At 44.3% G+C, this 22,272-nt stretch overlaps 4 protein-coding genes across 5 annotated transcripts in view; all 4 read left to right on the plus strand.

Annotated features, from left to right (window-relative positions):
* Positions 1-5,600, plus strand: part of glis1a (GLIS family zinc finger 1a) — a 32,730-nt gene extending 27,130 nt beyond the window's left edge. Inside the window, exons 7-9 of the mRNA XM_076148322.1 lie at positions 3,642-3,802; positions 3,888-3,986; positions 4,091-5,600. Coding sequence (XP_076004437.1) covers positions 3,642-3,802; positions 3,888-3,986; positions 4,091-4,227 — 397 coding nt within the window. The 3' untranslated portion in view covers positions 4,228-5,600. The remainder of the gene's footprint in view (positions 1-3,641; positions 3,803-3,887; positions 3,987-4,090) is intronic.
* Positions 5,601-6,297: 697 nt separating this feature from the next.
* Positions 6,298-11,006, plus strand: LOC142996432 (uncharacterized). Its single transcript, XM_076147435.1, has 2 exons — positions 6,298-6,503; positions 8,641-11,006. Exons 1-2 carry the CDS (start codon positions 6,491-6,493, stop codon positions 9,873-9,875), a joined length of 1,248 nt encoding a protein of 415 aa, XP_076003550.1. The 5' UTR covers positions 6,298-6,490; the 3' UTR covers positions 9,876-11,006.
* Positions 11,007-13,463: 2,457 nt separating this feature from the next.
* On the plus strand, positions 13,464-15,194 carry best4 (bestrophin 4). The gene is made up of 8 exons (XM_076147789.1): positions 13,464-13,615; positions 13,709-13,809; positions 13,898-14,131; positions 14,215-14,369; positions 14,475-14,552; positions 14,645-14,797; positions 14,875-14,955; positions 15,036-15,194. Exons 1-8 carry the CDS (start codon positions 13,464-13,466, stop codon positions 15,192-15,194), a joined length of 1,113 nt encoding a protein of 370 aa, XP_076003904.1.
* A 1,213-nt stretch (positions 15,195-16,407) lies between these two features.
* Positions 16,408-21,981, plus strand: hectd3 (HECT domain containing 3). Of its 2 annotated transcripts, none has more exons than XM_076148346.1 (20): positions 16,408-16,521; positions 16,878-17,302; positions 17,422-17,675; positions 17,784-17,919; positions 18,034-18,155; positions 18,323-18,436; positions 18,538-18,620; positions 18,739-18,904; positions 19,035-19,116; positions 19,284-19,466; positions 19,613-19,665; positions 19,789-19,957; positions 20,119-20,232; positions 20,325-20,414; positions 20,658-20,864; positions 20,946-21,075; positions 21,162-21,236; positions 21,360-21,441; positions 21,545-21,616; positions 21,755-21,981. In XM_076148346.1, the coding sequence occupies exons 2-20, from the start codon at positions 16,949-16,951 to the stop codon at positions 21,837-21,839; spliced, it is 2,571 nt and encodes an 856-aa protein (XP_076004461.1). In that variant the 5' UTR covers positions 16,408-16,521; positions 16,878-16,948; the 3' UTR covers positions 21,840-21,981. The 2 variants fall into 2 exon arrangements, with proteins under 2 accessions (XP_076004461.1, XP_076004460.1); XM_076148345.1 differs by having other exon boundaries at positions 16,418-16,521; positions 16,854-17,302.
* Positions 21,982-22,272: the final 291 nt, after the last annotated feature.

Below are 22,272 nucleotides of genomic sequence, written 5' to 3' on the forward strand. Positions count from 1 at the left end.
GTATCCATCAGATAGAGGCGGCCTGGCTGGGATGGCTCGCACACACAGAAACGCTATTATACACTTAGAAGGAAAGGAGAAGTAATGAAGCTTAGAGTGACTCCTGAGCCAAAACACCAAAATGTTTGACATCTCCAGACATGTTATTCTATTTAGATCATTTTCACGTGAACCAAACGCACTCTCAGCTACGATCGGTGGCTCCTCTGATCAGCCTCAATCTCCATCTGGATTCCATACATTTACAGCTCTGATCCAGGGACATGTTGCAGTCTGGACAGCCAAACTCAGAACAGTTTGACTTCTGACTGCACAGAGACGCACCTGCATTTAAACTGACTGATCCGTCCTCCCGTCCAGCCAAAGCAAGCTGCTATTGAAAGGCAGCCATGTATTAAAGTGATACTTTATCAGGTCATTTACGCCTGAACGAGGTCATTGAGCATCAAGAAGGTATTGGCGGTTACTCAGCAGGTTTGTAGACCTTTGAATGAAGCTTATGGATCCCTATGCATGTATCTGCATTCTTTCAGCTACTTTATATTAATAATACAGACGTTTCAAGGTGAAAGGTCATCAGAAAGCACTTAGAGGCTGCAGTACTTCATGCAGAGTATCTTCAGAGTGTGACTTAAAGCCTGGTGGCATGCAGGACACAGATTACTGGTTTGAATGCAGGATGTTTCCTTGTAAAGAGAGTACTTTTCCACTGTCCCCACGCCGCTTCTACCGCTGATGGACGCACAAACTGTGATGACAAGGTAAAGATCTTAACGTCTGCGTGAAGGATTCCTGACGTTCCTGATAGGAATCCAGCAGCTGGCTGCAGTTAGTTGAAATGAAAAAGTGAGTGATGAAGGGGTTTAGCCGGTAACATATGAGCGGAGGAGCAGTTTCCTCGAGGTCGCGCTGACAGCCGCTCCCTCAGGCGTGGGCTCTCTGTTAAACTCGTGCGTCGGAGATGTTTGGCCGTTCTGACCACAGGACGACAGATTGGCGCTGCAGGTCACGCACGGCGGGGATCTGACATTTCAGCTATGTTGTTGCAGCGTTCAAAGAATGTAAGCCGTGGAACAGATGCAGTTGTTTGCGGTCAAGGTCGGCTGTGATCGCTGTGGGTCCGCTGAGGGGAACCGACACTGCAAGAAAACGCTCTGGAGAAGAAGAAGCAGCAGAACCTGGAGACACTCTCACACAGGAACAACATCTGGCAAGAGAGCATCTGTATAACTGCATGTTTGGAGACTGAATAACAGACAAAATGAGCTGTTATGAATTCAAAATTGAGCCGTTTCTTTTCAGATGTTTTGGGATATTGATGATGTCGTAATTAATCAAACACCCAGTCCTCTTGTCAAGCTTGTTTGTTGTCCTTTAAAGCTGGAAATCAGGCTGAATACCTCATGAGGCCAAATCCAGACCAGTTTCATAATAACCCAAACTGTGCTCGGTGTATTTATGCGGTACCTGCAGCGCCCCCCTGTGGCCAAAACTAAACCATCAGTTCCATTAAGATTTATTCTCTTTTAATTCGCCCAACTGATCTCCTGGGGAGGATTTATTTGGCGCTCATACTATAAATTTCTCAGCTTCAGGCTTCGTGCGGACAGAAGGACATTAAGAGAACGGACAGATCTGGATTAGAGTATTTAGTCATGGATTTGTCGTGGATTTGTGGGACTTGTAGCCTCGCAGCAGTTAAAGGTGTGAAAATACCAAGCAGATGAGGTTCTTCTCTGGTGTTTCATGGACTTGGTGCTTGCTTGTGGATGAGGTAGTGCTTAGATGTTTTGGTTTACTCAGAGGTGGTACTTGCTTCAAAAACCTTTCAAAGCGCCTGATGTAGTGCATATGGTGTTTATAAGGTTACTTTGCCTTGGGTAAGTATTAAAAAAAAAGGGATTGAATCATCGTAAAAAAATCTCAAGACTTTCCTCAGAATTCCTGTTTTTGCAGGGCAGAGAAGTGCGGAATTCTTCAAGCTGGGAGTCATCGTGGCAAAGCTGCACACATTTATTTCAGCAGTGGTACTATATCAAAGCTCACTTTGTTTACATAATCTTATACAAAGCCTGGTCTTTATTACCTTGGGAAGCCGCAGCCATCTGTAAGTTATATCAGTTTGGGTTTCAAAAAGTTCCTCTGATTAATTTTGGCTTTTATTATGTTTCTCGGCCGAAAAAGGGGAACGTTAAATTAAACATAATATCATTTGACATGGGAAATGGGTAATAAAGGGAACTTGGGACGAGAAATGATAGATATGTAAAGAAATCTCCAAACAGTTCCCTTTTTTTTGTAAAGGTTTTGTAGCGGGTTAGATGTGAGTATGGAGGGTGCTCGGGCCGGCTGCCATCAGTATCTGTGACAGGGCCTGGCTTGTTTATGAAGCCCACTAAAAGCCTTTCCAGCACAAACCCGGGCTGTTTGGCTCCCCGGGGTCCAATAAGCTACAGTACATCATCCAAGAGACTTCTTAGGCTCACATGGACCGCTGAGAGCAAAGTCTTTGAAGGAGGGGGTCGGTGCGGGGGTGGGGGGGTGGGGGGGGTCGCATACTCAAACACCACACTGAGCGTTTTTCAGCTGCGTATCTCCTCTGAGAGAGATTCCATTGCTTTTCTTTCGTCTTCTCATACTTGGCTTCACTGACTCATCTGTTTCCATGTTGAGTCACCGTGCTGTTTGTGCACAGTCAGCACATTCCTGCAGCCCAGAGATGGATACAGCCCCCTCCCCCCGCCCCACCCCCCGCCAACCTACCTTTCGTTAAAATAACTCAACCCAGCTTTAAAATCAATCACAGTTGTTGCTCAACACAAACTGAGTCGTGAGATTGATGGGCGAAATTTTTATGATTAAAACCCAGATTATAGCAATTACTTATAAAGAAAGAAAGGTCAGAGATGAGGGATTGCTGTTGGGAGGGGGGGTAGAGTTCCAGGCTGCTTGTGATCGTTAAATATGACTATTAGTGCAAAGCTGCACTAATGATGGACTTATTACACCCTCAGCATTTTACTTTCCTCAGTAGAGACTAGAGACGCTCGGAAATCTGGTGGTGAAGTTAATGAATCTGGAGAGAAAGTTCCTAACAGGTCAGCAGAATGAAGAAGAGGAGAAACAGCTGGAAGAGAATGAAAACAAAGACTCGATTATCTGTTTTCAAGGAATCTTTTCTCCATTCACCTCAAAAATGCTTCCACTTTAGATGCTATTTGTTTGGCCCGATTCTTTCTGTTTTTAATCCATTTTAATGCTTGCTGTGAAAGAATTGATTGGAGTTGACTGATTAATTACGAGCCTAGCACAGAAGGGGGGGGGGGGGGGCAAATCAGGTGAATACGGTTGCTGAATTAATTTAAAACCACAATCATGAACAGCAGCCAGCAAGTATATATACAGTAAAACATAAAACTAAACCCTGCATGTTGCCTAGTTTGTACATTTGAAGTCTAAATTCCTCTAATGGTTGCAGCTGCAGCTGATGTGCAAAGAGGCCAAATAATTCTATCATTTCCACAAATAATGTTACAGATCCTCATTGTGTGGAAGGCTCGGAACTTATCAATCAACCCATGTATGATCGAAATATAACTTAATCTTAAATATTTCTGTTGTTGTGATTGGTATGGTAACAGGAACCGCCTGGCATCATCCTTCATGTCTGATCTGAGCTCCACAGCAGACCGACCGGACATCAGGCTGCAGTGCTTCAACAAGAACTACAACCAGCACCACCAACAGCCACATCAACAACAACAACAACAACAACAACAGCATCAGCTCTCAGAGCAACAAGGTACTGCAGCCCTCCACCTGACATGTCTGTGTATCAGAGGCCTGGCTGTTGTCCTCACCCATTGTTCCTGCCGTGCCTCCCTCAGGATGCCTGTTTGGAGAAGGAAAACTGTTCCAACCCGCCAGTGATGGAGGCTTTGAACCAGCTGGTTATTACACAAATGCCTCTGCGTCTCACTCTGCAGGTCAGACTTCATCTTTAGATTCGATTATTGTTATTTTTTGGGTTCTAATCTAAATCTAATTCTGTGTATAAAAACTCCTTTGTTTTCTGTTTTCCTCTGCTCAGGGTTTGACTTGCTGCAGGACCTCCAGAGTCAGGCTGGAGGCGGCTACTCCTCATGCCCGGACGACAGCTTCCTCTTCCAGGCCGGAGGCGTGGACCGCTGCCTCAGTCAGATCTACTCCATCTACCTGGACTCGTGATGCCCAACCCAGATATGCCAACAAATACACTTTATTTCCCCAAAGACTAACGCAGCGTGGCCTTCTGATGTACTGTACAGCAGCACACAACAACAACAACAACAACAACAACACCTATAGAGTAAACACGCAAATAACAGATGTGGGAAATGTGCAGATGATATCAAGTGCAGGAACAAAGGCCCCTGAGGCAGAGCTGCTGGTAGATGGAAAACATGAACGGATAAAGAAGAAGTCTGGGCAAAGTATTAATAAGAGATTCACAGTAAAGAGCAAACTTAGTCTGAACTATTTAGGCGGTCCTGCGAAGGTGATCTGTGTCCAACCACAACCAGCAAAGATCAGTTTGTCTGAATTTAAGGGATCCTCTTCAAATGCACCGCTAACTTCATTTTGCAGCCCATCACATAAAACTCTATGTGACCACTTTCTAATAATACATGAACTTTTGTCTAATGCATGATGCAGCAAAGCTTTTAACTTCAGCCACAACTCTTCCAATCTGTCTATTCTGCTCTTAAGTGTATCAGACAGGATATAAAGTTGTACTGTTGCGGGGGGGTTCACATAATCTCTGGTGACAGATACAATAGATGCAATCACGTCTTTGCTCCTGAGGTATTTACAGCTGGAAGCTCTAACAACTCTGTTTTCAACATTTCAAGATAAACTTCACATTTCTGGTTCTACAAAACAAAGACTCCTCTTGGTAAAGCTGTTTAAACTAAGCAAGACTCCATGTTTTGGCCATCCTACTTGTATTTCCTGATGCTGCGGTGTCAGTTCACACTTAAGAGCAGTAGAGTTCACAGGGCGCTTGAACGTTTAAATCACCATTTAAATCCACTGTATAAAATGTACAGAACACAGCTGGATCAAAGAGCAGCGCTGCCCTCTAGTGGCTGGATTCCTTCTCATCCTGTGTGTCGCTGCTAGCAGTGATCAGTGCTGATGACTCCTGACAGTTAAACCAGACCAAATGTTTTCTCTTTGGTTCCTCTGTGATGGACTGAGAGGCGCCAACACACGCTGGCACAAAATAACCAAATGACTTCCAGCAGTTATGACAGAAATCATTATGGATGCTTTATTTACGTCTTTTGTTTCAACGCTTCTTCTTCTTCTTCTTTCTTTTTGCTTCCAGACAGTGTATTTACTTGTTTACTGTCTAGTCTCTATCAGTGTTATAGTATCACCAGCCAGAGGGGGTGTGCATTGTTTACAATAAGTCTCCTGCACTCTTTTCTGTCTTATTACAGAGACTTAAAAATGACCAACCGGAAAAATGTTTACACTGATTCTGTAGCATATTAATAATTCAGAGATTTTCTTATTGTTGTTTATTGAACAATGTATAGACTGTATGAAGATGAAGATGGATCTTTCTTTTATATCTGAATAAAAGGTCAAATGTACGTACATGTAGTGTTTGTCTGTTGGTTGTCAGATTCAAAGGAAATCCTGTCCAATATTGCCATCTAGTGGTCATTCACTGAACATACAGATACTTTTAAAGCGGCTGTCCCTATCGCGTCTATCCCATAGACAGATTTATAGATTTAATTAGACAAAATAAATACAAAATAAATAGATAAAATCAAAGTAATACACGGAGGCCGTTGCTCAATTCACAATGATTATTAAGTTATTTTAGATTGTTAAATAAGTGTTATCTCACTGTGTAACGCCTCTGCTAACAGGGTAATCCGGATGTAATTGTAGTTATTTTAGAGAATTAAACTGAATTAAATATATTACAGTATGGTGAACAATTAATGTAGCCACCAGAGGGCGCACTGTGATCACGAAGCGGTCATTTTAATTTTGTACCGGGATTTCACAGCCAATCTGGAAAAGTAAGGTAAAAACCACAACAACTCATCTAATGAATGGTCTCTCTCTCTCTCGCTCTCTCTCTCTCTCTCTCTCTCTCTCTCTCTCTCTCTCTCTCTCTCTCTCTCTCTCTCTCTCTCTCTCTCCTCTCTCTCGCTCTCTCGCTCTCTCTCTCGCACACACTCACACACACACACACACGGCTGAATTTCCACATTCCGCTCTGAGGGACTGACACACCCACAGTTCAGCAGGAGGAGCAGTGGGAGGTTCAGACAGCAGGGCAGTTGATGGGAGGCAGAGAGGAAGAGGAGGAAGAAGAAGCTGCTGCTGCTGCTGCTGCTATCTGTTCTCTGACTGATGTATGGATCCAGAATAAAAACCTGAGATCTGATGGCTTTGATCTGACAGAGAGCAACAGGCGGCTGCCATGGCAACCACAGGTGAGACACACTCATCTGCTCCACCCTGGTAATGCAAGGTGGGGAAACAGGTGTGGAAACAAACAGGTTAGAAATACATCTTTATATTGATGAGTGATGAGTTTTCATTGTGTGTGTTATAATGTTAATCACCAGGCACTTATAAAGGTAACTACAGTACTAAATGGAGAGAATTCAATGATGATAGCTCTGATTGTTGTGGTTTGTTTTGCATACTAAAATGTTATGATGTCAAGCTGTTTCAAAATGAGCAGAGAGTGTGTGGGACTGTTACTCCTCAGCCAGGGAGGCTGTAGCTACACACATAACTGTAGAGTGAGATCATCCATGTTCTTCAGATATAATGCTTGTTCTTATCACTGATCACACACACACACCCAGAGAGGAGACGAATCCTGAAAGAATCCAGCCTGGGTGGGCCCTCGCCCTCGCCCTCATCCTCATCCTGCTGGGTTTCAGTGCATCCTGGTGTGAGTGTGTCTTCAAAATCCAGCTAAAAAAACAGAAGTCCCTAAATCCACAGGAATTGACTCCAATCCTGCTGATTCTGAAAGGTGGTCAGAGTCAGTTTAACCTTTAGACTGCACTGTTATCTAGGTGGGATGGTAGTTTGACTCCTGGGCATTTTTAAAGGATTCAATTATCTTAACTTGTGTTTGGCAATGCACACAGAGTCTTGCTTCATCCTTGTTGAGGTGTGAGCAGCTGGACTGAAGCATCCACATGTGAGCCACACAAACCAGCGTGTAGCTTCATTCTCTTCCTCTGAGAGCTGAAGTTTTGAATATCAGATAATCATCAGCTGGAACAAAAGCTTTGTACCATGTGGCGCAAGGTGCAAAGTATAAGGAGTATAATATGTACACACAAAGTCTGAGTGCCAGAAATAAACATATCACACAATAGGGGTTCACATGGTCAACTCTCAAACCAACGCATTAACAAAGCTCTGCCCCTTTATCTGACACTGTGTGTGTGTGTGTGTGTGTGTGTGTGTGCCCTGCCCTCTTGCCCAGTGAACCCTGGGATGTCTCTGTTCCCCTCCTCGACCTTGCACAGGATATTTCCTCCAATTGTTGGAGACGTTCGATGGCCTGCTGATATAAACTCCAGACTGGAATCATCTCTGCTTTACTTTCTGTCAAAAATAACTAACGCACAAAGCTTCAGTCAGGTTTTTTGGGTGCTTTTCTGTTCTGTTTAGTCATGAAATAGTTTTTTACTAGAAATCTTTGAAGTCATTAGTTGATATGCATCTGTTGACTTGTCCATGTAACAGTGAGGCGAGCTTCTCACTGCTGGAGCCTTTGTGGTCTCCGCTGGTCCTATAGGCTGCAGCTGACAGTGGTGGTCCTGCTTTGCCCCCCCACCAGTACATGAATCGGCCCTGTTGTTGGGGAGTTAGCACATTCCTGCCTCTCTAACTGTAGAGCCGCTTTCCAGCTCTATTGTGGTGTGTGAGGAAGTGTGACATCACGACCAAACACCCTCATTCTCTCCCTCTTCCTGCCTGCGTCAAATGTAAGTCATTAGGGGAAGACAGTGTTTATGTCCACCACAGGCCACTTTCTCCTCTGTCAGGATCAACCAGCATGTTCTAATTTTAGAAAGTGAATGAAGATTTCATCGTTGTTGTCCCCTGAAACTATAGATCGTATTGCCACACTCTGTAGGGAAATCCATCTCAGTGTGTAAGTGTGTATTCTGTCACACAGGTTTGGGAGTGACCCGCAAGTTCGCAGGCCAATGATTTGAATTTGTTGACAGTGTTTGGCTCCCGTGGCTTCATCAACCAGTGAGCTCATTCCTGCCGGAGACGTGTTTGTCTAAGTCCCATCTGTTTATCAAAAGCCGAGCCCTCCTGTGAAAGTCGTGGCAGCATCTGTTTCCTCTCCTACAGCCAAACTCTGGACTCGCCGGTCCCTAGTGATATGTTTCACCATGACAACACCCACGCTACCCACAACAACCGGGAGTCCTTAGAGGTGTTGCTAGGCGCACGAAGCCGTCTACATCTGTGTGCCTTCATAAGGAGGATCCCCTCCTGTATTATATGTGTGTTAGAGACGGAGGAGGGGAAGGGCGGAGGGTTCAGAAAACTATCAATCTGTCTGAGTTCTTTCTTTCTTTCTTGCAGTTTCTGTTTCAGATATGATCTGCCATTGGCGTGTCCTGTTGCTTTCCGTGCTCCTGGTGAAGAATGGACTGGTGGGTGGGTGTGAGTGCCCAGCAGCTACCGTTTTGTCCCAGTTTCCCTCCACCGTGCCTGCTGACGTCTGCTGCCTGAACTTCTCTGGCTCTGCTTTCAGCCATGTGTCCTGGTCTGTGTTTACCAATGAGACCAACATAGAGATTCTTGATCTTTCCAGCTGTAATATCAGTTTTATTGGTATTAATGGATCAGAGTCCCGCACATTGCAAGAGGTCTACTTAAATCACAACAGACTGACTGCTTTGCCGAGAGACTTCCTCGCAGGCCAGCCCGGCCTGAAGGTGCTGGATCTGAGCAACAACCTGCTGGAGAGGATTTCTGAGGGTTTCCTTCAGGACTCTGACAACCTCCAGGTGCTGAATCTACAGGGGAACCAGCTTCGCGTCTTCCCTGGCTCTGTACTGCAGAAGCCCAGTCTGCAAAGGCTGGAGCTGCAGGGGAACCTCTGGGACTGCTCCTGTTTGTTCATTGAAGGCCTGGAGGAAGGCCACCAGGCTAACAGGACCACCAAGCTGCACCATCTGGTGGGGAACTTGACTTGTTCCTCCCCCGACAAAGTAGCTGGACGGACTGTGTGGTCAGTGAGGCCTGGCGATGTGTGCCGCCCACCCGGCCTCACTGCACTCTTCATTGTCCTTCCCCTCCTCCTCCTCTCGATCTTAGTGCTCTGCTGGTGCTGTGGGAGGAAGAAGAAGAGGAAAGAAACACCTGCGTTTGCTGCGTCAAAGAAAGGTGCCTCCAGGTCCAACTGCAATGGACAGAAGCATCGCACCAATCATCTACCTGTGGCTGTAGAGCAGAACAGAACTACAGATGTGTCGATCCTAAAGAATCAGCTGCTGCTGCCTCCGGCGTCGACCCTGTTGGGCAGCACCAGAGACATCTATGAAGACGTGGAGATCAAACTGGGCTCTGTGGATTCGCTGCCACGGACTCTGTCGCATTGCTCCGGCTTCACAGACGGGAGGCAGGGCTCCCAGGGGCCCGACGGGGCCGGAAAAGGAGAGCTGGACACCGTGAGTGTGACGGAGGTGATGAAAGACTCCAGTGACAGGGAGAAGGCTTACCTGACCCAGTCCACTGAGTACTACAGCCTGGTGCCAGGCATCGACCTGGAGGACTCAGACCATGGAGATTACGAGAGTGTCGATCTCTCATGACAGGAGAGGAGGGACGTTTTGTGTGTGAGTGTGTGTGTGAATGTGTGTGTGTGTGAGAGACAGAGAGAGATCTGTTGACTCAGATACAGCGCGGCCTGGACACCACAGTATCACAATGTAAGAGGAAGTGATTTAATCCTGAGCTTTTCCTGTGGGACCTGAGGAACGCTGTGACGATTTGAAAGGGAGGCCCACTTTTTCTCTCAGCACACATCTAAAGACACTTTCTCACTTCCAATATGACTTTCATGTTGTGGCTTTAAACCTTTGCACAAAGACATTCCTCATATTTAAACACACGGTTCCACTGCAACGGTTTTATGAAGCAATCATGTGAAGTTTATGACAAGGATCAGGGCACGTTTTGTAGAATTATCATACTTCCTGTTTACTTTTGCCAAGCCAGCTTTAGCATCTGATTGTACCTCACTCTATTATGGCAGGTGTATGCATTCCAGTCTGACCTGTTATTAATGTATAAAGCGTATACTCTTTGACCTTGAGCTGCAAAACCAGAAATATTTGAGCAGAACAATGAGAGGAGTGAATGGACGGATGTTTACTCTGCTGCTTTTCATTGCTAGATCATCAAAGATGCACAAAGTGTAGATTGGAATATGCTTGACATCACAACAACAAAATCCCTTAAGACACTCGGGGAGACCTGCACAATAGATCACACCCAAAGACAACGTGAAGGTGCAGAATGTTCAGACTCTATTGTTATCCGATGCCTGGAAAGCTCTGTGGCTGCGTTCCTTAATTAGTTCATTGAAAGACACAGAGAGTGGGAGGAGCTCAGGGTGTGGAACTTCCTGGAATGTGTTTTCCTCATGAGTTCTCACAGACTTTCTATCAAAGCTTTTTTTCATTTTATTTTAATCTTCATGATATGGTTTATTGTTTTCCAAATTACAAAGAACACTTTAGGTCAAGTCACTTGGATTGATGTAGCGAAAACACTGAACAAGGTTAAGGACTGAATGTTGTGTTTTGTAATTTTGTATCACTTTTGCTCAGTGAATTAACTTAAATGATGTGATGTAACTGCACTAACAGTGACTAAATAATGTGTGTTCACCTTTTAATGGGACTACTGGAATGGTGTGTAATAAAGTCACTGCTTTTTCATCTCTGTTGGCAGAATTTAGTTTTATTACTCACAGCATTGTGTCAATTAAACATTAAAAACAAGTTAGGAGAGGAGAGAATAAAGCAAAGTGTGTCATGAGTTCACGTTTCACATCTCTTCTGTGGCCCCTTGGCTCCTTATGCCCCGACAATGACCCAGGCCAGCCTCTACTACCTGGAATCCCACTTTGTGTTCAGATCTAATTTCACTCACCGTGGGAAGTTGTAATTACAGCATTGGGTTACCTTAGCAATCAGCATGAAACTGCCCTCTGTGTCCGCGTCTCTGAAGTCTCAACATGAACATCACCAAACCGCTGAGGCCAGGATATGATCGCACAGAGAGATTTGGAGTATCTGTGGATGATGAAGATCACAGGCAGGCAGACGGCTTTAGAACTGAGACCACAACACAAAAGTGAAAAATCCTTCCCTCACTTATGTACTTATATGATTCAATGGGAAGCACTTGAGCACTTAATTGAGTTGATAATAGATATTTGTGGCACTGGGATCTATTTCAGACTATTGTAGTGGCAGTTTACATTATGAATCATTATCATTGTGAAGGAAAAATGACTCATGACAAAATACATAAAGAAATGTCTAAAAATTAGATAAACCTGATATCTTAAGCAAATCTACTGATGAGAGAATATTCTAATTATATTTCAACCTCACTTATTGTCTGAATATCAGCAGGTAAGTGTCTATTTTGTTGGTGAGGGAAGATTTGACATAGATCTAGGGCAAATAGCTTTAAAGTGATAAATATGTCAGATATTCTTTAATGTTTTCTGTCATCAACAGCACCTTAAGCCTCTTTGTTTAGGAGATGAACACACTGCAGGCAGGGGGGCCTGGGGCCATGAGCTTTACTTCACACCACAAGAGCGCCATCTAGTAACAGGGAGGGAAACTACCATTTGTGAGCCAAACCAAAGTTGACGGTGGGACAAACGCATAAATCAACTGGAAATAAATGCAGTAAATCTAAAATTACAAAACTCAATCGACTGCAGCTGAATGAGTGTGACACAGAGTTCCTGCAGAGAATAGGGAAGTGTAGAGTGAGCGGCTGTCTGGGCTCTGATGGAGGACAGATTGCACTGTAAATATCCTGTCAGGAGAGAGCAAACAGAGCAGGAGGATAAAACTGTGCTGCAAAAGATATTTACCGTGGAACGCTGTAACGATGTGAAAGACAAATAAGCGAGCTGAGCTTAACAGCCAGTGACAAAGGCTGAGAGACGATGGGATGTGCCCATCTGACAGATCTGCATGGTGCTGTAAAGATGCCTCCTGTTATCAGACACTGATTTCCTGAAGAGTAAATAATGTAAAAGGCTGCACACTGCTCGGCTCTCGATCTGTGTTTATCCCACTCGGCACAGCAGCATTAGATTTATTTAATACTGCCCTGGTATTTTAACAGCATCTGGAAATGGAATGCTAGTACAAACAATGCATTCTTTTGATAAATAATACTTAAGAATATGCCAAGCTCTCAGATAAAGCACATATTAATCTCAGAACAGATTTATATTGGTCTGTAAAATCAGCTTTATTTGTTTATTATGGTTTAACTAAGCACTGTATTTCATAAATTATCAAACTGAAAGCAGCATGAATTAGGAAACAAAATAACAAAAGCACTCAGGGATATAGCAAAGATTGTGTTTATGTGATCAAAGACACACTCCTCCGTTTATTAACTGTGTGCTACTACCACCATATACACACACACAGGAGTATCCTGCTCTGTACAGCCATGACAGTTTCTTATAGCCAAAATGATTATTCACTGTATTGATATGACTCAGTTAACAACCTTGTATCTCCAATCTTGCAGACAAACATGTGAGGTATGAAGTCTATACTGAATGATTATCATTCTCTGAGCTTTGAGATAAAGTCTCAAATGTGTGAGTTTATGGCAACCTGAACATGTCTTCATTCTTCAAGTAAATAGTAAATAGCAAATAAACCTGCTACTTTCACCTTTCCATTGACATAACAATGGCGGGCCTTGATGACAACAAAGATCTGGCAACCCAAAGTGCACATGTGTAATGATAGTGTTGAGACTGAATGAATGCCGCATGGCCATATGCTTTATTATTAACAACAACTTGACTAATAATGTTTTTTCATAATTTTCCTATTTAGGTGAGATGTGTGTGCCTGGTGATGCCTGCTGCAGGAGAATTCCTCGGCCATCAGGTTCCCAGGCAATAAATTTAAGATGATGAATTATGAGGTCTGACATGGAGCTTTAAATGGTGCGATGGGGGGAAGCATCGTTCTTCCCAGGACAGTGAGTCTGAGCCCAGGACAGAGGGACACAGGGGATTCACAGGTAAGACACCTTTAAGAATAGGTTGGCACATTTCAAAGAAGAATACATCTAGATTTGATATTTTGCTCTTTTACAGGAGTATCCTTCTCTTCACAGCCATGACAGTGTCTTATAGCCTGGAGGTGGCCGATGCAAGCTTTGGTGGTTTCTCCAAGCTGCTGTTTCGATGGAAGGGAAGCATCTACAAGCTGCTGTACAAAGAGCTCCTGGTGTTTTCTGGCATGTACCTGTTTTTCAGTCTGTTATACAGGTAAATGAGGCCAAATCTCATCTTTTAGTTCTGCTGATTACTATCAATCAATGCATGGGGGCTTTCAGTGGAGATGTTTGATGTCTTCTGCAGGTTCATCCTCACATCCAGGCAGCAGGGTGTATTTGAACGTATCGCCCTCTACTGCGACCAGTTCACCAATACAAACTTCATCCCAGTGTTGTTCGTGTTGGGTGAGTCTGACTGAATCCACTCTCCACAATACAAGCCACATCTAAAAGAAATGTTAAAGAAAAGGATGTGTGTGGTGCTTGACAACAGGATTCTACGTCACCCTGGCCTTTAATCGCTGGTGGGGTCAGTACACCAGCTTCCCCCTGCCTGATAACCTGATGATGGTGGTGTCTGGTAACGTGCACGGGGCCGATGAGAGGGGACGCCTGCTGCGACGCACGCTCATGAGATACGCCAACTTATCTTCAGTTCTTATTCTGCGCTCCATTAGCACACGCGTCCACAAACGCTTCCCAACTCTGGAGCACATTGTGGATTCTGGTAAGAGCTGATAATTGTGATGATGTATGTATTCTACACCTGATGCCTCCTAACCCATCTGTCTCTCTCTTCTCTCTGAGCAGGATTTATGACTTCACAGGAGCTGATGAAGTTTGAGTCTCTACACTCTGATTTCAACAAGTACTGGATGCCTTTGACTTGGTTTGCAAACCTGGCATCCAGGGCGAGAGAGGAGGGTCGAGTTAGGGATGACATCGCTTTGAGGCTGCTGATGGATGTGAGTACTTCAAGCTCTCTTGTTCAACAGGGAAACTCCGGCCACTGCCTGTAAAAGTCCTATGTCACAATTCTGCATATGTTAACTGCATTCCTGGGTCTGCAGGAGCTTAATAAGTACAGAGGAAAGTGCAGCCTTCTGTTCCACTACGACTGGATCAGCATCCCTCTGGTCTACACTCAGGTAAGGACAGATATGTAACATTCTATCAAGAGCACCTGAGATTTATCATCACAAATGTAATCTCATGGCTGTATCACTGTTTTCCCCTGCAGGTTGTTACTATTGCAGTTTACTCGTTCTTTGCCTTCTGTCTGATTGGCCGACAATTCCTGAACCCCTCGAAAGGATACAAGGATCACAAGATGGACCTGTACGTGCCTTTTTTCACACTGCTGCAGTTCTTCTTCTACACCGGCTGGCTCAAGGTGAGATGGAGGAGAAATAGTTTGAAAGTTTTGATCTGTCTGTAAAGAGACACACTAGCCTGTGTTTCCATTTGCAGGTGGGGGAGTTGATCATTAATCCATTTGGAGAGGATGATGATGACTTTGAAACCAACAAGCTGATTGACAGAAATATTCAGGTTGTCCTCCACAGTCTGTCCATTCTGACCTGACATCAGTGTTTCACAGCGTGCTCACGTGAGTCTTGTTGCACCTATAGGTATCCATGCTGGCAGTGGACGATATGTACCAGAACCTGCCCCCAACTTTGAAGGACAAACACTGGAAACAGAGTCACTTTTCCATCCCATACACTGTGGCAACTGCAGCAGAGACTCTCAGACCAGCTTTCAAAGGCTCCACCTACAATATGAGGTAAACTTCCCCTGCTGCTGCACAAGAATGCAATCCAGTAACTAGAAAACAGACAATCTATATCTCTGAACGTTGTTGAATGCTTCAAATAAATAAATAAATATGGATACACATCTGTAAGAAACTGCAGAATATGTCCTGTTTGGGAAAATTATGTTTCATATACAACAATCACATGTGAAGCTTGAGTTTTACATACTGTATGTCTCCCGTGTTGGTTCCATGCAGGATGAGCGTTGAGGATCTCGAGATCCACCAGCCTGCAGACGCTCTGTTAAACACCCAGTATTTACCTGTGAGGGGTTCTGTGGGGGATGGGCTCGACAGACTTCTGCAGAAGGGCAAAAACCTTCTCCGTGGTGGCAGCCTGCCTTCTCTGTTGGACGACCCATCACAAACAAATGAGGATGAAGATGATGGTGCAAATGGGGAGGATGAGTTTTCCCCTCATAGTGACTCCAGTGCCATCAGACATAAAGAGCAAGAAAGAGAATTGATTGAAATTGCAGTGGAACATATTGAGTGAAAATGAATTGATTCATCAATCTGCTTGACTTGGTACATGTGATGCATCCAGATGAATGCTGAACTGAGAATTATGATATTATTAATAGTATAATATAAATATTATTTTATGAAATATGTCCGGATTTGACGCACAAATTAGTTTCATGTTATTCTGAGTTTAAAAATAAATTCTGACAAAAATTGTATTTGGTGAATTTATAATAAATAATAAAATTGTTAAAAAGATCAGCCCTCACAAATGAATGTTTCCCATTTCTGTTGAGTTTTGCGGTTATTCCATTTTTTTTAATTCAGTAATATTACACCGCAAAATAAATGTGAAAATTAAACAAGATTTGTTTACATTATTAAAATAAGCAAAATGCGTTCTAAGGATGTTGATTTAAAGGATTAATTCTTTCTGTTCTGTTTTTTCGTATTTGAAAAGTAAATCCAAAATTATCTCTAGAAGTCTTGGTACATTATGACAGTAACCCTTGTGTATCTCAATTTGATTTAATTATATCACTGATATTATTCTGTGCCATCTTCTGTATTTGATTCTCTATCTCCTGTTCGTATTATTTTCTGTGTAATGCTGGATCTACTCTCTGTTATCGTTGTTATTTGTTCAGTAATGACGGAAAATAAACTGAACTCTTGTGTAACAGAAGCGACAGCGACGCTTTTATTTTGGAGTTAGAACGACGGAAAGTCGGAAGAGTCTAAATGGACCTTTGCGCTTCCGCGTTGCAACTCTCCACAGATGCCGAAGCTAAAGCCTGTTTTCTTCACTCATACCCGGATAGTTTTCTGCTCTGAGGGTACGTTAAGTGTTACTGTTTGGTCCACTATGAGTTTATTTTTCTGAATTTTTACTTTAGTTAATGTTGTTTTACGGTGACATAGCTAAAGGCTAATTTCATGTTAAGGGTACCTGACTTGCTAACGTTAGCTTCCTCAGTGGCATCGATTAGTTTAGTCACAGTGACACAGAACTTTGGCGATTGACCACATTTGACTTTTAACACTCTAAACTCCGGGAGTGATGACAGCACTAAAGCAGCATTTTCACTTATGCGCACCAATTCGCCTCTTTGTTTACTCCAGTCCAGGAATTCCTCAGAATATTCTACATTGTGTGTTTGTTTGACAGGAGCGTCGTTGCTTCACTCTGCAGGAAAACAAAAGCAGGTCCGCGGTGTTATGTCACGTGACTCCCCCCTGCTGTAAACAAGGTGTGTCTCCATCATGGCGCTGGGTGACCACCCTCACCTGCTGCTGGGCAGGATCCGCTTCCTCAGCAGCTGCATAGAGAGCTTCAGGAGAAGCCAGTCTGTGCCAGAGTGCCTGTGTTATGTTCCCAATGAGGTGTGCTATAAAATCTGCAAGGACTCTTCAGCGTCCTCCTCTTCCTCCTCTGCAGTATCTGCAGGTGGTTCCACCGTTGGAAAAACACTTGTGTCTGTTTTTGAAAGCCCGCATCATAATCCTCATAGCAAGAAACTAATCAAGTTTAACATTGAACCAAAGAAAGGCACTTGTATCCGGACTACAGGGGAGGAGTACTGTAACAGCCAGGGCCTCTGGGTGAAAATCAATAAGGTAAACCTCACACCCTCCTGCTTACACTCATATCTTACATCTCAGTTGACTTGCTCAGCTGCATTGCACCTCTTATCAATCAAGTTGTTTGTGCCTGATGTGTGTTTGTGCGTTATCAGGATCAACTTGTGGAGCACCGTCCAGGCCAGGAGCTGGAGGAGGGCTGGATCCTGGTGTGTAAGCACACAGAAGGGGGCGACAAGCTGGTGCCAGTGGAGTCCCAAGAGACTGTGAGCAGACTCCAGCAGCTCTTTGGCTACGACCACAAGCCGTGTGATCGGTGGGAGCAGGTGGTGGATGTGGAGAACGCCCTGCACATCGGCACCAAACCCAAGGTCGCTGAGCGCGATGACGCTGCCGTCCAGAAGCTACGGTGAGTCCGTTTTAATGATGACCGCTGCAACATCTTGGAGTTTGTTTTTACAGCAGTAAATTGTTGTTGAGCGTGTCAATAACATCGACTCTCCTTTGATTTGTGAAGAAATGTTCCGCCCACTTGGACATACGAATGTGACGAGGACCTGGTGCACTACTTCTATGACCACATAGGAAAAGAGGACGAGAACCTGGGCAGTGTGAAGCAGTGTGTGACCAACATTGAGCTTTCTTCATGTTCAGTGAGTGGGTTGTAGAAGCTTTTGCACAATCAGCACCAAGCTCACAGTGATGTACGCATTGTATTGTTTAATGTATTGTAATATATGATAATATAACTTGATTATGGCTGACAGGAGGATCCTACAGGGGGGACCAGCTGTCTGACAGACGGCGACACAGAAACCTTCTGGGAGAGCGATGGCATGCAGGGGCAACACTGGATCCGCCTGCACATGAGGAGAGGCACTGTGGTCAAGTGAGACGCTGCTGAGCTCTGTGACTTTACCATGTTGTCGTGATATTTCTATCGGACCTATGTATAAATCGACCACACTGATGTAGCTTTAAGGTGGAGCGTAACATATTATTTACAATGATGATCTGTCTGTACTTAATTGTAAATAACTTCTCTCTCACCTCTAGTAAACTCATATTGACAGTGGACTCGACTGATGACAACTACATGCCAAAGAAAGTCACCGTGTATGGAGGAGAGGGAGACAATCTGAAGAAGATGAGTGATGTCACCATTGACGAGTGAGTCTCATCTTTCACGACGGCGGATGACAAAGGCACTAATCAATACTTTGGGAAACACCAGGTTTTGAACTGACCCTGTTCTCTGTCTTGGCCTCCAGAAACCTCATTGGAGAGGTGTGTGTGCTGGAGGACATGACGGCCCATCTGCCCATCATTGAGATCCGGATAGAGGAATGTAGAGGTAAAGCTTTCTATTCATGTTCACCCTGACTCTTTCTACAGCTGTAAACTAATAATAAACTAAGACAGGCTCCTTGGCCTGTCTCTGAGTTGACGTCTCCCTTGCTTTCCTCTCTCAGACGAAGGCATAGATGTCCGAATCCGAGCCTTGAAGATCAAATCGTCTTGTGAAAGGGATCTGGGTCTGAACGCAGATGTTTTCCAGTCCTCCAACCTGGTTCGCTACCCACGTCTGCAGGGAACCCCGCCTGACGCTCTGTACCGCCGGGCGCTGATCATCCAGAGGTAGGCTGGCATCTGGACTGGAGTGAAGAGCTGTTATATTTCTCACCTGTGCAGCATTTCAACTAAAACCCAGTCAATGGTCATGCGTTAATAGTGCACTAGTTATTATCCTCTCTCTTTCTCTCTGCAGGTTCATCGCACTCCTGGACGGTGTGCTTCCACATGTAGTGCCGGCCTGGGACTACAGCTTGGGCACCTTCAACCAGATCAAAGTGAGTCATCATGATTCTTTAATGTGTCAGTTATGGACAATGAAAGAGACTTGAGCAATAAACCTCAAGCCGCCAGCGCCTTTATAACACTACAAGAAAGTATGATGTAATGTGGCATTTTGTTGTTATACTAATGGGAGTTGGTGTCTGAACTGTGTGTTCTCTAGAGCATTAAGCAGTTCCTGCTGCTGTCCAAGCGCCGCTCAGCGCTCATCACTCAGTGCCTAAAGGACTCGGAGACCAGCAAGCCCAACTTCATGCCCCGCCTGTATATCAACCGGCGCTTGGCCATGGAGCACAGAGACAACCCGTCACTGGACACCACCAGCAAGAACGCTGTGTTCACTCAGGTAACACTTTGTACCTGATCACCTGATAAGAAGATTGGGTTGGAGGGAATGTTGGATCTGTCTTCCTCATGTTTATTTTTGATTTAGCCTCTATGGGACACTGATGCTTTGTGGATGTGTATCATTGTTTTTCTATTTGTATGCAGGTCTATGAGGGTCTCAAGCAATCAGACAAATTTGAGAAGACTTTGGATTACAGGTGTGCATTGCTTGGCCTTGTATCTCAGCTTCATGTTTCCAATATTTCTCAGCTGAAAATGTCTGTCGCTCCACTGAAGGTTGATCTAACAAAGCAGTAATCATCCTTGTGTTTGGCTGCTAGGTGGCCGGCTCGGTATGACCAGTGGTGGGAATGTAAGTTCATTGCCGAGGGAATCATTGACCAAGGTGGAGGATTTCGGGATAGTCTGGCAGACATGTCAGAGGAGCTTTGTCCCAGCTCAGCAGAGTGTCCCATGCCTCTGCCTTTCTTCACCCGGACCTCCAACCAGGTAATGAAATGGACGAGCTGCTTTCTGACAAATGCTAACACGTTTAACATGACAATTTAAGAGAAAAGGCACCAGGATTTGGAACTCTTCTTCACAGATGCATTGAACTTGACGATATCTGATGTTCACTGATTGTTGAAGTGTCCTTACTGGTTTCCCAGGAAGCTGGAGAGGCCAGGGATTACTACGTACCCAATCCGTCCTGTAAAGAGCTGCACAAGTTTGAGTGGATCGGCCAGCTGATGGGAGCTGCTCTCAGAGGAAAAGACTTCCTGGTGAGTAACATCACAGTATTTGCATCTTCTTTTACTGATGACACCTGGCTGTGGAGACTTGGTTTTAATTTGGCCTCCGTCCGCTCCTGCAGGTGTTGGCTCTGCCTGGGCTGGTGTGGAAGCAGTTGACTGGAGAAGCTGTCAGCTGGACCAAAGATTTCCCTGCTGTAGACTCTGTACTGGTGAGGACTTTGAAACCATTATATAATATCCGCACAATGGTAATCTTGATTATTACCTTCTATCTGATAAATTCTCTCTCGCTCTCGCTCGCTCTCTCTCTCTCGCTCGCTCTCTCTCTCTCGCTCTCTCTCTCTCTCTCTCTCTCTCTCTCTTTAGTAAACATATCAGAGATGAATGGACTTGAATTTGACTCATGAACATTGATGCATTGTCAATAAAGATAAATGTTGTTGTGTGTTCAGGTCAAACTGTTGGAGGCCATGGAGAACATGGACCAAGAGACCTTTGAGTTTCGGTTTGGGGAGGAGCTGGTCTACACCACCCTGCTCAGTGATGGGGAGATGTTGGAGCTCATCCCTGGCGGCAGTAACGTCGCTGTTCGCTACGAGGACCGCATGGAGTTCATTCGCCTGGTGCAAAAGATACGGCTAGAGGAGAGCAAGAAACAGGTGTGTGTACGTGTGTTTGACAGGTTTGAAGACGTAACCAGAAGCAGTTTTCATTACAAACTATGTGTATGTTTGTTCCAGATTGCAGCCATGCAGGCAGGGCTGCTGAAAGTCGTCCCTCAGGCGGTGCTGGACCTGCTCACCTGGCAGGAAGTGGAAAAAAAGGTGTGTGGAGACCCGGAGATTACTGTGGAAGCCCTGAAGCGACTTGGTGAGTGTGTAGCTCAGCTCCCTGCAGACTCTTGTTTAGACAGTAAATCTCCATCAATAGTAACGTCATTTCATTCTCTCCACCAGCTCGCTATGATGATTTTGAACAATCTGACATCAGAGTGCAGTACCTGTGGGAAGCTCTGTCAAGCTTTACCAATGGTCAGTTTGGTGTTCGCAGTGTTTACATGATGGGCTACACAGGAGCCTATTGTATGGTGGATGATTGTTGTGTCTTCTAACTCAACATTCATGAAGGATTCTCCCTTTGATTTCTGTTGTCAGAGGACCGCAGCAGGTTTCTGAGGTTTGTGACCGGAAGAAGTCGTCTTCCTGCTCCCATCTATATCTTCCCTGATAAAGTGTGGTGAGTGAGAAAGCATCCTCAGATCAGTCTTTCTAATTAGTTAGTCGATAATGAAAGGACTTTGGGGGAGAACTTACAGCGTTCGTTTCTCTTTTTTTTCTAGCTCTGAAACAACAGATGCACTTCCGCGGTCTTCCACGTGTTCCAGTACACTTTATTTACCAAACTACCCAAGGTAATCTATAAAACTGACCTGATGCTTTGCCTCCTAACTCCCCTCACAATTTGTAAATTGCATTATCCAACTATAACATGTTGCGTAATAAACATGCGTTTTATTTAAGGTAATAAAATCTATCCCTCTGTCATGCAGTGCAAAGGTTTGTGAGGAGAAGCTGCGTTACGCTGCATACAACTGCGTGGCCATCGACACAGACATGAGCCCATGGGAAGAGTGATTCTCCTGCTGCCCGTCTGCACGCTGCACTCTACATCACTGTTCAGTGAAGGAATGTTGCCAAGTTCATCACCGTATTTACAAACTGCCAATCAATCCTACAGCTGTGTATAATAAAGAACTATATGGAAACATGGAAAAGAGTTTGGGGTGTTTATTGCTGACTACTCATATTTAACACAGGACATATTAGTTAATGAAGTCTATTTATGTTTGTCATGAGTATGATTGTCGGTTACAAATACAGTTGTTTATGGATAAGAGAAATATATCTGGATATCTTTAATTAATTTTTTAAGGTAAGCTTTGTTACTCTTATTTTTCAATTATGATATTTTTTGAACATTCAAAGAGAAATTGATGAATCTATATATATCTACAAACATATATTGATTATTTATTTTTAGTAATTTGACGTTGGGATAGACGGCGAT

Source organism: Genypterus blacodes, unplaced genomic scaffold (genome assembly GCF_046128005.1).
Source record: "Genypterus blacodes isolate CSIRO-AG114 ecotype Tasmania unplaced genomic scaffold, CSIRO-AGI_Gbla_v1 ptg000005l_1, whole genome shotgun sequence".
In the NCBI taxonomy this organism is placed as follows: Eukaryota; Metazoa; Chordata; class Actinopteri; order Ophidiiformes; family Ophidiidae; genus Genypterus; species Genypterus blacodes.